Raw genomic sequence first — 13,169 nt, forward strand, 5'->3', positions numbered from 1 at the left:
CAGGCCTCTCTGTGCTCCCCTCCCACACGCACTCTGCCTCCCACCTCCTCGCACTACAATGTGAGAGCAGAGCCGCCCCACCCACCTTCAAACTCCCACCAGCTGGGCTGCTGGAAGGATAAGACACACGGAGTTACGCTTTGGTTTCTCAGACAAAATTTTGCCTGCACGGAGAGAAGCAGCGATTTGGCCGGGTAAGAGCAGGAGGCGGAGGGCATGTGGAGCCCATCCCCCCGCAAGGAGCAGGATTGTCCCCCCCACTCTATCCCCCTCCCCCGCCAAGGGGCAGGATCGTCCCCTGTGCTCTATTCCCCCAGGTTGCAGGGTTGTCCCCCGCAGTCTATTTCCCACCCATGGGGCAGGATCGTCCCTGCTTGTTCCCCATGTTTCACCCTCCCTAACTGTGCTAGGGCATTGCCAAGTCACATGATAAGTCCTGGCTCTCTGTGGGGCGGAAATTCCCTGCAGCTGGGGGTTGGGGGGTGGGACAGGGGCAGTTCGGACCTTGCCCTCTGTCCAGCAGAAAGATAGGCTCAGACAGCGGCTAATCTACCCCCAATGCTGGGTCTGGCTCATGGCGTGATTTGAAACACTGTCAAACTCTGACCAGTTCAACCAGCTAAAACCCGGGCAAACCTTTGGGCCTGTGGAATCACCCAGAACAGTGGCTTGTCTTGCGTTAGCCGCGATCGGGACATTTACAGGCACAAGCTAATCTATGGAAGGAGAACCGGCCCCTCAGATGTTCACCCCCCCACACACACACAAAAACGAGGGGTTCTATATATTTGCTTGCCGGTCTTTGGAGCCGCTTTTCCAGCCCTTGCCACTGGAGGGAGAAGCTGGAAAAGGGGCTCCAAAGACCAGCAAGCAAATATATAGAACCCCTCTTTTTTAGGGGGCTGGCTCTTTCCGTGGGTTATTTTGTGCCTGTGATGCGCACTGCTTTGCCTTATCACAGCGCAGCAATCCCATGCCTCCAGCAGCTGGGGATTGCAGGAAAACCCCAACTGCCCTGTGAATCTGGCAACTTTTTGGTGGATGAAATCCTGATAGATTTCATCCAAAGAGGGAGGGAAACAAAATTCCCATCTTCTATCTTGATGGGGGGGAAGGGAGTGTCCACTTAGGATGAAAAAACGAATTGGGCTGGCCCTGGTGCTTGCTCAGGAGACATCACTGATGGTAGGACAGATAGAGCCGGTCTCCTTTGGGGCCCATCATGGCTGGGAGGGATCCCAGGGTGGGAAACTGGGGAGTCTCCAGCAGAAAAAGAGGAGACTTTGGTGCTCCAGGACCAGAGCCCAGTGTTAGGGGAGTGGGGTTGGGCCAGGGCATGTTCTTTCCCTTTTCTGTGCCTCAGTTTCCCCCACCCAATGCCCAGGGCTCTGTGGGGATGAGAAGGCGAATTTGCTCTCACGCCAGCTGGAGGAAAGCTCGGCCAGTCAGCACCCAGCTCACTGCATGATGGGAAGGAAGCTATTTCCTTGTTAGGCCCTGAGCGTGGCCTTTCCTAAGGCCGAGCTCGGTGCCTCTCGGCTCCAGGAGCTCCTGTGTCTCCTCAGCTGCCCTCGGCAGCGAGTCTGACTGAGATCAAACTCCTCTCAGAGGCTTGTGCCCCTGCCGGGCGTGGCACTGCCAGTGATTAACCCGTGGCACATGGTGTCTGCCAGACTGTAGGCAGCAGAGAAAAGTCCAGTGTCACCAACAGCCCCAGCGCTAGGGTAGGCTGGGCACAAGCCAACAACACGCGCTGTGATACAGCCAAAGAGCATCGGCCATGCTCCCAGCCCGGTGGGGGGTGGAGGGGTGGGTGTCTCTCCAGGGACGCAGAGACGCTGACAGAGTGTAGGGGGCCATGGGGGATAATCAGCTGGACGTGAGCCCCCGTGCGACAGTGTGGCCAAAGGTGCTAAGGATGCCCAAACAGGGGAATCACGTGTAGGAGCAGAGAGGTCAGTTTACCTCTGGATTTTGTGCTGGTGCGACCGCTGCTGGGATCCTGTGTCCAGTTCCGGAGCAGTCCAAGAAGGATGTGAATATATTGGAGAGGGGGCAGAGGGGGGCCAAGCGAATGGTTAAAGGATTACAAAACGTGGCCTGGAGTGATAGACCCCAGGAGCTCAAGCTGTTTAGTTTAGCAAAGAGAAGCTCCCACCTCCCGGGGTGACTTGACTCCAGTCTAAAAGCACCTACGTGGGGATCAAATATTTAATAATGGGCTCTTCAGGCTAGCAGAGAAAGCTCTAACGTGACCACATGGCTGGAAGTTGAAGCTGGACACATTCAGCCTGGAAAGAAGATATCCGTGTTTACCAGGGAGGGGAATTAACCATGGGAACAATGTACCAAGGAGTGCGGTGGATTCTCCCTCGAGGTGGGATGTGTTTCTAAGAGATCTGCTCTCGTTCAAACAGGAATTAACTGGAGGCAGTTCTCTGGCCTGTTATCCAGGAGCTCAGCCTTGGTCCCTCCTGGCCTGGGAATCTATCAATCTCCGCCATGACTTCTTAGAATCTGTCTACTCTCTCTGGTGCTGCCCGGTGGACAGGGACACAAAGTGGGCAGGTAAACTGAGTCACACAGCTTGTTCACAGAAATATTCCCATGTTCTCTCGCTCCTCCCCAGACTCCTGCTGCCAGGAAGGGGCACACCTGGGCTAGAGATCAGCCGTCCTCCAGCAGAGCCCTACTGCTCCGGGTGCCAGGTCCTGACCCAGTAGGTTCCCCCCACTCAGCAGGTCTAGAGAGATGGATCAACTCAGGGAGGACGTCCCCTGCTCCATCTGCCTGGATGTCTTGGACGACCCCGTCTCCATCGAGTGCAGCCACAACTTCTGCCAGGGCTGCCTCGTGGCTCACTGGCGCAGGGTCTCGGCCCAGGGCTACCAGTGTCCCGAGTGCCGGACTCCCTGCTCCAGGGACAGGATGACCCCAGACACGCGGCTGAGAGCCCTGGTGAAGAAAATCACAGAGCCCCTGCGGGAAGAGATGGAGCTGGTGAGACCAGACAGGCTGAATCAGGGGAAAGGGGCGCAGGCTCTCACAGGCCCCAGGGCGGGGACTAGTGGATCACGGAGTGGGGAATGGGACACGGGGCCTTTCCTCTCTAGGGGGCGCAACCTCTGATTTGGAGGGCAGGGGACTGGATGGCTCACGGGGTGTGGAAATGGCTCAAGAGGATCTGATCTGAGGGGCAGGGACTAGTTGGTTCAGGGGATGGGAATTGGGCACAGGGCTCTCATCCAGAAGCAGGGACTGGCTGGCTCTGGGATGGGGTCCGAGCTCTGACCTTGCTCTGTCCCTGCAGCAGGGGCCGGGGGCTCAGCCAGAGCCGGGGCGCCCGGTGCAGCTGGTTCGTCTGGATGACAAAGGCAGCCTGATCCTGTACGAGGAGGCCCTGAGCCTCTGCCTGGAGCAGGGTGGGGTGGGGGACGCCCCCGTCTGCCTGGTGTCCATCATCGGGGAGCAGCGCCGGGGAAAATCCTTCCTGATGAACTGCCTGCTGCGCCGGCTCCAGAGCCCGGTGAGTGGGGACAGGAGCCCCAGCTATGGCCCCATCGCCTGAACCAGAGATCCCACCCACCCCAGCCAGGGCCCTGCCCCTTGCAACACAAACCCCACCCACCTTGGCAAGGGCCCCCTCCCCCTCCACGACTGGCCATGCACCTTACAGCAAAGGTCCCCTCTCCCCAGGCAGGGCCCTCCCGCTGTACCAGGCCCAGGGCAGAGCAACTGAGGCCCCACCCTGCAGCCATGGCCCCTCCCCGTGCACCAGAGGCCCCACCCTCTGGTTGTGGCCCCTCCCCCTGCACCACAGGCCCCACCCTCTGGTCGTGGCCCCTCCCCCTGCAGCACAGGCCCCACCCTTCAGTCATGGCCCCTCCCCCTGCAGCACAGGCCCCACCCTCCAGCCATGGCCCCTCCCCATGTACCACTGGTCCCATCCTCCAGCTGTAACCCCACCCCCAGACCCTTAGAACTCCACCTCCTCCCCCAGTGTCCCACCACCCTGCCCCCTGAGAATGCCAGACCCAATCCCCGTTCCCTTCTGACCTTGCCCTGGTCACCCCCTACAGGAGGCTGTGGATGCGTCATGGATGGGCCGAGAAGACGAAGCCCTGGGGAGGTTTGAGTGTCGCAATGGGACAGCGACCGTGACGAGGGGCGTGTGGATGTGGGACCAGCCCCTCTGGGTCCAAGCCCAGGGGAGGAGGGTGAGTGGGGCAGGGAAGCAGGCAGGGGAATGGGGGATGGGGCAGTAGGGGAGGGGAAAGAGAGTGGTGTGGAGGGAAGATTCTAAGGGGAGCAGGGGACTGGAGTAGTGGGGGGGGAGGGGAATGGGGGAGTCTGGAGGGGGCAAAGTCCTGTGCAGGGGCAGGGAGACGGGAGGGGCTGGAGGAGGGGGGAAAGAAATGGGCAGATGGGGATAAGGTCCCAGCCCTGTAGTTCCCTACAGACTCCCTGGACCTGCAGCGCCGTATGGAGACCAGCATCAAGCTCTCCGAGTTGAGCATATTGCTCAGCTCCTACTGGGTGGGGGAGCCGTGCTGCGAGGGACGGGACTGAGGGGGCCAGCAGGGGGGCTGTGCTGCGGTGGGGTGAGGTTTGGGGTTGGCAGGGGGGCTCACCTTTTCTTATTATTATTTTCCAGATCTTTAACATTTCCAGTACGTTTAAGCAGACTGAGGCAGATTATTTGGAGGTGGGTGGGGCAGAGGATACACACAGCTCTACTGACACGGACCTGCCAGCCAGGTCTCTGCTGGGGGGGACCCAAGACCCTGGGTGATGTAAGGATTGGAGGGGGGCAGTCTAGAGGCTGTTATTGATGTTTAGAAAGTCCCAGAGATCTTGCCCCAGGCTGGGATTCGAGCAATGAGTCTGAACAGTAATACGTGAGCAGTAATTAATCAAATATCAGTGACTGTCATATTTCTGGTTCTTTATCATTACCTGGTGGCTATTTGTCATTAACCAATTAGCTCTGGTTCTCACTGCTGAGTGCTGGACCTGCTGGGGGGCTGGTGGAGAAGAGACTTTTGTGTCCCGGTTCACTCCCGTAAGTGATCTGAAATGCGCCTGCAGACTCAGGTTTCCGGGAGGGTCAGGTAGCCTTGTGGTAGCTTTGGTGACCCAGAGCTGAGGTGGGTGGAACCAGGGCTGACGAGGGGGTGGAACCGGTACAAATTACCGGGACCTGACGGTCCGAAAGGGGGCCCGGGGCCCAGCGGTCCAGAAGGGGGTCTGGAGCCCAGCTTCCCCCCCCTCGTTGGCCCTGTTTAGCCGGTCCGCCCTTGCTGGGGGGCCCGAACCCGCTCTTGGTGGCCCTGGCACCGTGCCATCATGGAGCAAGGGGTAGCCCAGATACAGGTGCCCACAGAAATCAGCATTTCTCACAGAACGTGCCCAGCCAGAATGTCGTGCTCAGCCAAGCCAGGGCCAGCAGAGTTAAGGGAAATGCCCACCCAACCGTACCTCGGCCTTCTTGGGCTGGTGCTCCAATATACCTGTGGCACCCAGCCCTACTCTCTGTCTGTGCCCCATATGGGGCAGGAGCCACCTGCACATGCCCTGCACCCAGACACTGAGTCTGGATGGGAAGGAGCCAGCCCTGGGAACCCTGCATCGCTCTGCGTTAGTTAAGGGTTTGTGATGGGAAAAATGTTCCATTGGAATCTTCCCAACCAGCCCTAACCCTAAACCTATGTCCCATCCCCCAGCCCCACCTCTGTGTGTGCTTAATTCCCCCTCCCCCCATGCCAGGGGTTTATGTGCCCCCCATTCTCCCTGCTCAGCACCCAGAAGTCCCTGCTACCTTCCTTCTCCAGAGTGATTGGCTCATTGGCTGCTGATGCTACTCACCAGATCTAAATGGAAATTGGGCTTTCCCGTTTTCCAATTTCCCCCGCCCCCAAGTCAGTAGCGTTCTTTCAACTGTTGCCCAGTGTGTCCCCTGAAATTTGGGAATTGATCAGATGTGGTCTCAAAAAGTGATCACGATACAGACAGACAAAGAGAAATGCCATCTGGTTGTCTTTTAGGCCTTTTACTTCACTTAGCCAATTAACTAACTTGTATAATTGGTTATTTTATATTCATTAATAGCTGCCAGTTATTGATTATTTGTGAGTCACTACTGGCTATTAGCTGTTTGTTATTTCGTACCCACCATTAGTTGTCAGTTGATTTCATAGTGACCATGTGGGGAGATGGAAAATAAAAGTTTTGTTGAAAAATGGAAAGCTGACAAAATCAGAATGTTTTCATGCCAATTTCCACTTTCAAAGAACAGCCAAATGTTAGCATTTCTTGGGTTTCTCTCTGCATGTTTTTGGGTTCCACTCATTGTTTCTCAGGTTTCGATCTATGATTTTCAGCCTTTGGTTTTCAGTTCTCATTCATTGTGTTTTGGTCCATGCTTGTCAGTTTTGTGGCTTTAGTTATCACCACTCCCATTTCATTTATTGGGTTTCATTCTTTGATTGTCAGATTTTGATCTCACTGGTTTGAGGGGAGCGGTTCATTATTGGTTTTCTGCTTTTTGTTTATTGGTTACAAGATTTCAGTGTTTGTTTACAGAGCTTCATTTATTAGTGTCTCTCTACTGATTACCGGCTTTTAATTTTTCTTTATATATTTGGAGTGTTTAAACTTTTTTTTCATTTCTGCTGTTCACTTATTGCTTCTTTATACTATTGGTTTCTGTCTTTGACTATTCATTTTCTAACTTTGACTTGGTTTTGTGACCTTGATCTGGTTTTCATCCTTCAATTATTGGTTTTCTGTTTTGGCTATTGGTTTTCTGATTTTCATTACTACTTTTCTGGCTTTGATGATTGGACTTCTGCATTCAGTTATTGCTTTTCTGATATTGATTACTGGTTTTCTGTCTTTCACTTTGGGGTACAGTATTTTGACTTTGATATCTGGTTTTCTGACTTGCATTGCTGGTTTTGACTCTTTGACTACTGGTTTTCTTATTTCAAATACTTATATTTTATTGTTGGCTTTCAGACGTTAATTCCCGATAACTTGCTTTGATTACTGTTTTTCTGACTTTGATAAATACTGGTTTTCTATTTTTGACCATTGGTTTTCTGGCATTAATTATTAGTGTGTTGCTTTTGTTAAGTGATTGTGTGATTTATTTCACTGCTTTTCTGGTTTCAATCATTGGTTTTCTGATTCCAATGACTAGTTTTCTTCTTTTCATTATTTCTTTTTGGTCTCCAATTGTTGGCTTGATGAGTTTGATTTTTGGCTTTCTGTGTCTTCTGTGACTGCTTTTCTAGAACCAACTATTGGGTTTTCTGAATTCAGTTATTGCTTTTATATCTTTGATTACTGGTGTTGAGTTATTGTTGTTTGAAATTATGTTTTCTCTCTTCATTTTGTCAATTTTTCTCTCTTCAATGATCAGTTTCCACTGAATGTTGTCTGGGATCCCTTTAGTTTCAGTGGCATTTATTTCACTCATTTATTTTGTATTGCCAATCTTGATTGGTCACATGTGCGGGGATGGTTTGTTCAAGATGGAAAAATGTTGCCCTCTCTCTCTCTCTCTCTTTCTGCATCTCAGATGTTCATTCAGGTTGCAAAGGAGGTTGGAGGGACCTGCAATCTGGCCCCAATCCAGGTGGGTCCTTGTTTCCCATCACCCCCCATATGAGGATATAATGCTTGTTCCACCCCCCACCAGTCCTGTTATCCCACCTGATTCTTACTATTCCTATTCACTGTCTCTATTGCCAGAGCACCTCAGAGCCCCCGTCCTAGACCCAGACCCCATTGTGCCAGATGCTGGACAAACCCCAAAGAAACAGCCAGTCCATTGTTCTCCCTCCACGCCCACGTCATGCCCAGGGTCTCAGTGTCCGTGGCTGGGTTGGACAACAGCCTCCAGCTCTGGTCTCCTCTCTGTGCCCCCAGCTCCAGTGTGACCCTTCTCCTGTGCTCTCTGTTGCAGCGCCTGGACCTGTTGGTGCGAGATTGGCAGCTCTCTGGAGCCTACGGCGCGGACGTGGGGCAGGAGTATCTTGGAGAAATCACACAGGTAATGATCAGATACCACGTGTGTTCATGGAAACAGCAAACTTTGGGGCAGAGCTGAACGTTTCCACAGTGGGTCTGATTCCCTGCTGACGGCCACAAATGTTGCTTTGACTCCCGCAGGACCTGGAGGTCTCTGCTGAGCAGCCCCTGGTGTTGGAAACCCTGAGGGCAAGCGGCACCCGGTGCTATTTATTGCCACACCCTGGCACTCAGTTCACCAGGAGCAGGGTAGGGACGCCAGATGGTAAGAGACCCTCATCTTCTCCCCTCTCACCCCCTGCTCTGCTCCCCCAGTCCCCACCCCCTCCTGCACTGCCCCCACCCTCTTCCCTGCCCCCATCCCCACCCTCTCTCCTCTGCTGCCCCTTTCTTCCCCTCTTGCACTTCCCCCACCCCAAAATCCCAGTGCCCAGCTCACCCCCCTTGACTTAGAATTGACTCTACTGCCCACTGCACAGGGGCACTCGCTGGGTCACAGCATCTGTGTGGGAGGGGAGAGGGACATGGGGGGGGTCACTGCTGGGGTCCTGGTCTGCTAGGGGAACGCTGCTGGTGTCCCCCTTTTGGGTCTTCATGGGTCCCCTGGCACCACACAGTGGAGACTGCTGTCTCCCCACTGCAGCCTCTCCTTGCCCCCTCATGCCTCTCCCCCATATTCCCCCAGGCAGTGGGGTGGGGGGCGTTAAGCAGCTGTTGCCCAGAGATGGAATCTCATTTCCTGTGGCACAAACTAGCCCACCCAATCGCATTTAACGTGTGTCCTACCCTGGACACCTGGATCCCTCCCGGATGCCTGGGTCCTTTTCCCCTCTGCAGACATAGACGAGGATTTCCGGCAGTGCCTGTGTGAGTACGTCACCAGTGTGGTGCACTCAGCAGGGACACACATCCGGATGGACTGAGCCGGGCAGGTGCTGACGGGGGCTCAGCTGGCTGCCAGGATCAAGGTGGGAGAGTGGGGGCTGTTAAAGGGGGGGGCTGGATGGGAGACAGCAAAATGGGCCGCAAGGCGGGGACAGGGATTCAATACAGGGTGCCATTCTGCAGGGAGCGGGACAGGGTGCTCAGTAGGGGGTGCTGGGCTGCAGGGAGCAGGAAGGGGCTCAGTGGGGGCAAAGGGGCTGAGCTGTCCCTGATCCCAGTTCCCCCAGGCGTTATTCCCTGCAGGGCATCTCCCGATATTGGAAGACCCAACGCTATGACTTCTCCTCACCCATGAAGGTACCAGGTCACCCCTCCCTCCGCCTCTCTCTTTCCAGCCTGGATTTGGGGCGGGGGCTGGTTCTATTGACCCCAACCCCAGGTCCTCCTGACATTGGCCAATCACACTAGCCCAGAAGGGGGCACCACAACAGCTCCACCAAATGTCCTGATCGAGGACTCCTAGCACCCAAGAGATAAGGGGACCTGCAGGAAGCCCTGCCAGAGAACCAGCCCTTCCACTGGGGTGGCAGCAACGTGGTCATGGCTGTGGGGTCGAGGTGCTGCCCTCTGGCTCTATTGACATGTGGGGGGTTGGGGACCAGTTCAGAGGTGATAGCGAGGAGCAGGTCCTGTACGAATGTGGGGAAGGTGATGACTGTGGGGGGAGCTCCCAGTTCAGAGATGGGCCCATCCCATCTGCACCCCCAACCCCATTCCCTCTCCCCACACAGATGGCTGAGGCATTTGCAGTGATGAGACAGGAGTTAAACAGGAAAGCAGTAGAAGCCACCAAGAGGGAATATGACCAATTTGTGCAGGAGCTGGTGAGTGCAGAGGGGCTGCGGATTGGGAGTGAGGGGCATCAGCATCCCTGCGGGGAGGCAAGGCTGAGGTAGCAGGGGGCTGTGGATCGGGAGTGAGGGGGTTGTGGGTGTGTGAGGAGGCGGCGCCCCCTGTGGCAGGGTAATGCTAGTGCTCGTCCCTAATGGCCGATCACTCCCCCATCCCAGCAGGACCGTGACCACCAGAGCATGAGCAGCTGCCTGAGGGTGAAGCCCCTGGAGATGCAGCGACGCCTGGAGGGGAAATGCCAGGAGCTGCTGGAGCGCTGCCAGGGGGAGCTGTGGGGCGAGGACCCCCAGAAACAGGAGGCCCTGGAGGAACTGAAGAAGGAGCTGGACAAGCAGATGGCGGAGTTCTTGGCGCGATATGAACAGCGCTTTAAAGTGAAGAAGGCCGAGTGGTTGGGCCTGTACATTGGGCGGGGGGGGGGGAGGGGTTCTGGCAGTGGTGGGTGCGGGTATCGGAGTAGGCATCAGGGCGGGTGCAGCTCTAGTGGGGCTGGAGGAAGCAGTGGCCATTAGGATTGGGGCTGGGGTCTTTGGCCTGATTGAGGGGGTTGGGCACTGGCCACGGGCCTGGTTTGGACAGAAGATGGCCCAGAACAAGACAGGCACCAATACCCCAGGTCAGGGGAATGAGCGGGAGAGGAGGGCAGGATGTTTAGATTAGGAGCCCCTGCTGCGGGGGGCAGATAGTGGGAAGGAACCATCACACCTCACTCTGGATAAGGGTCTGTCCCAGCCGTCAGCACTGGGAACCTCTGTATGCAGGGGATAGATAGATATGAGGATGTTTGGGGATAGATAAAAACAAACTTACAACAGGTAATTTTGTGAGATTACAAAAGGACACAGAGGTTGACTGATTTACAGCCGGGTCACCGAGATCAGAATCCAGCCCAGATCCCATCGACCTCAGTAGATAAATAACATGGCCGTGGATCCTGTGCTCCGAGCCACCCGCAGCATCCCTCGGTCACAAGTTTTTTTGGTTTTCATTTTCAACAAGTGGAAGAAAAATTGATTTTCATACTTTATGTTTGTTTTAAATATTTTCTCCTCCCCTGATTCAGTGCGTGTGTAGAGGGGACAATTTGGGGGCATTTCCTCTCATTTCCCCACTGATTTTAAAACAATCCTAAGGGGTTAGGGAGGTTAGAACACCCCCAAATCCCAAACCAACAGTTTTAGTTTATTCTCACCCCAGATCTTCCTGCCATTAGCCAGTTGAAGTAGGCCAGGAGGGGGCACCACGACAGCCCCCTGCAAAATGTCCTGATTGGAGCTCCCTGACCCCAGCCCCTGAGAGATAAGGGACCCCCAGAGACCCAGCCGGAGAACCAGCCCCCTCCACAGGGGTGATGCTAATGTGGTCCTTGCTGTGATGTCATTAGGGGGCTGTCCCTGGCTCTGTGGGAATGTGGGTGGTCAGGGGGAAGTGGGGAGGTGACAGTAGCGAGCAGGGCCCTAGAGGAATGGGGAAAAGGTGAGTGGGGGGAGAGGGGTTCCCAGTTCAGAGATGGTTCCATCCCCATCCCCCATCCTTTTTCCCATCCCACCACAGATGGCAGCGATGATGGAGGAGGAAAACAGAAAAGCAGTAGAAGCCTCCAGGAGGAAATATGAACAATTTGTGCAGCAGCTGGTGAGCACAGAAGGGCTGCAGGTCGGGAGTGAGGGTCACCGGCAGAGCTGGGGGGGGGGGAGGGGCAGGGATGGGATAGCACGGGGCTGTGGTGGGTCGGAGTTGAAGGGGCTGTGGGTGCATGACATGGTGGTGCCCCCTGTGGCTTGGAAACACTAGAACCTGTCCCTAATGGCCAATCTCTCCCGCCCCCCACAGGACCGTTGCCACCAGAGCATGCGCCGCTGCCTGAGTGTGAAGCCTGTGGAAATGCAGCGACGCCTGGAGGGGAAACGCCAGGAGCTGCTGGAGCGCTGCCGGGGGGAGCTGCGGTGTGAGGACCCCCAGAAACAGGCAGAACCTGGAGGAGCTGAAGGAGGAGCTGGACAAGCAGATGGACGAGTTCCTGACGGCCTATGGGCAGCGCTTTAAAGTGAAGAAGGCCGAGTGGTTGGGCCTGGCCATGGGTCGGGGGGTGGTTCCTGGCAGTGGTGGGTGCGGGTATCGGAGTAGGCATCAGGGCGAGTGTAGTTGTAGTGGGGCTGGAGGAAGCAGTGACCATTGGGGTTCTGGCTGGGGGCTTTGGCCTGATGGGGGGAGGGTTGGGCAGCTGGGTGGGCCCCAGTTTCGATGGTAGGTGGCCTCGAGCAAGACAGGCACCAACACCCTAGGTCAGGGGGATGAGCGGGAGAGCAGGGCAGGGTTTTCAGATCAGGAGCCCCTTCTGTGGAGGGACATACAGCGGGAAGGAACCATCACACCTCACTCGGGTAAAGGGTCTGTCCCAGCCCTCAGCACTGGGAACCTCTGTTTGCAAGGGGATAGATAGGTAGATAGATAGATGGGGCGTGTGGGGATAGATAGATAGATGGGGTGGATGGGGATAGATAGATAGATAGTGTTGGAGAATAACAGAGTTCTCACTTTTTGTTTGGGTACAGCAAGTCAGATACTTTATTTTCTCTAACAATTCCGTAGAGGGAGAGAGCTAAACAGGTCTCTCTAGTGGTAAACCGTTACAGCAAACCTTTATATCGTTCATTACAGACAGTAATAAGAAACAGCTGCATTTTGTTTATACATAGGCCATCTTGATATCTTATTTTTCTCACTTGTTTTGACTCTAGTCTACATACAATATTTTCTACACATTATCTACACGAGGTCGCAACAACTTCTCACACAGTTCTTTCCCACTCGCCTCACACAATCCTCGGGTCTACAAATCTCGCGTTATTAGGGTTACAGTTAGCCTGACTCTTGCTAACAAACTGTCATGCATTGCATCCCCTTCCTGTCAGTTCTTTCTCTGCTTCCACAACCCCCCCTTTTGTACTACTAGTACAACAAATATTTTTAAATTTTTATTTGCATTACGTTTTGGAATTTAGATTTTACATTGGATGCTTTAATCTTAGGGGTTCTGATTGGATGTAATGATAATGCATGATGAGCATGGACATGAAAGGTATTATTATTATTACGTTTTTTACAATAATAATAACATACTTTTACACTAGCTAACAACAATACAAGCAATAACATTTTTATAGCGATAATATGATGGGGTTGTTGTGCATTTTTAGTTATAAAACGTAATATATTATATTTAGTACATAAGGTGGACATTTTATAAGATGTATGAAAGACATACTTTTTAACTTGATATATATTTTGAAGCATGTGAATTTGCTTTTGTACTTTAGAGATTTTTTGAACCTTTG

General features: G+C 54.1%; 2 protein-coding genes across 5 annotated transcripts in view; both read left to right on the forward strand.

Annotated features, from left to right (window-relative positions):
• The first annotated feature begins 106 nt into the window (after positions 1–106).
• Positions 107–8,957, forward strand: LOC117876523 (RING finger protein 112-like). Its single transcript, XM_034768786.1, has 9 exons — positions 107–194; positions 2,630–3,000; positions 3,311–3,526; positions 4,080–4,217; positions 4,655–4,705; positions 7,583–7,639; positions 7,970–8,056; positions 8,176–8,299; positions 8,872–8,957. The coding sequence occupies exons 2-9, from the start codon at positions 2,752–2,754 to the stop codon at positions 8,955–8,957; spliced, it is 1,008 nt and encodes a 335-aa protein (XP_034624677.1). The 5' UTR covers positions 107–194; positions 2,630–2,751.
• Positions 8,958–9,661: 704 nt separating this feature from the next.
• Positions 9,662–13,169, forward strand: part of LOC117877401 — a 9,768-nt gene continuing 6,260 nt past the window's right edge. For 3 of the 4 annotated variants that reach the window (XM_034770511.1, XM_034770509.1, XM_034770512.1), the window contains exons 1-2: positions 9,662–9,803; positions 9,990–10,205. In XM_034770511.1, the coding sequence (XP_034626402.1) occupies positions 9,711–9,803; positions 9,990–10,205 (309 nt within the window). In that variant the 5' untranslated portion in view covers positions 9,662–9,710. The remainder of the gene's footprint in view (positions 9,804–9,989; positions 10,206–13,169) is intronic. The other variant, XM_034770510.1, reaches the window with a different exon arrangement.

The sequence above is a fragment of the Trachemys scripta genome, chromosome 4 (assembly GCF_013100865.1).
Source record: "Trachemys scripta elegans isolate TJP31775 chromosome 4, CAS_Tse_1.0, whole genome shotgun sequence".
NCBI classification, from domain to species: domain Eukaryota; kingdom Metazoa; phylum Chordata; order Testudines; family Emydidae; genus Trachemys; species Trachemys scripta.

Excerpts from the sequence above, each read along its gene's own strand:
- LOC117876523 (XM_034768786.1), top strand. The coding sequence starts at position 2,752 with ATGGATCAACTCAGGGAGGACGTCCCCTGCTCCATCTGCCTGGATGTC. Across the intron at positions 3,001-3,310 it reads TGCGGGAAGAGATGGAGCTG|CAGGGGCCGGGGGCTCAGCC; the intron begins GTGAGACCAGAC and ends CTGTCCCTGCAG. Across the intron at positions 4,706-7,582 it reads CTGAGGCAGATTATTTGGAG|ATGTTCATTCAGGTTGCAAA; the intron begins GTGGGTGGGGCA and ends TCTGCATCTCAG.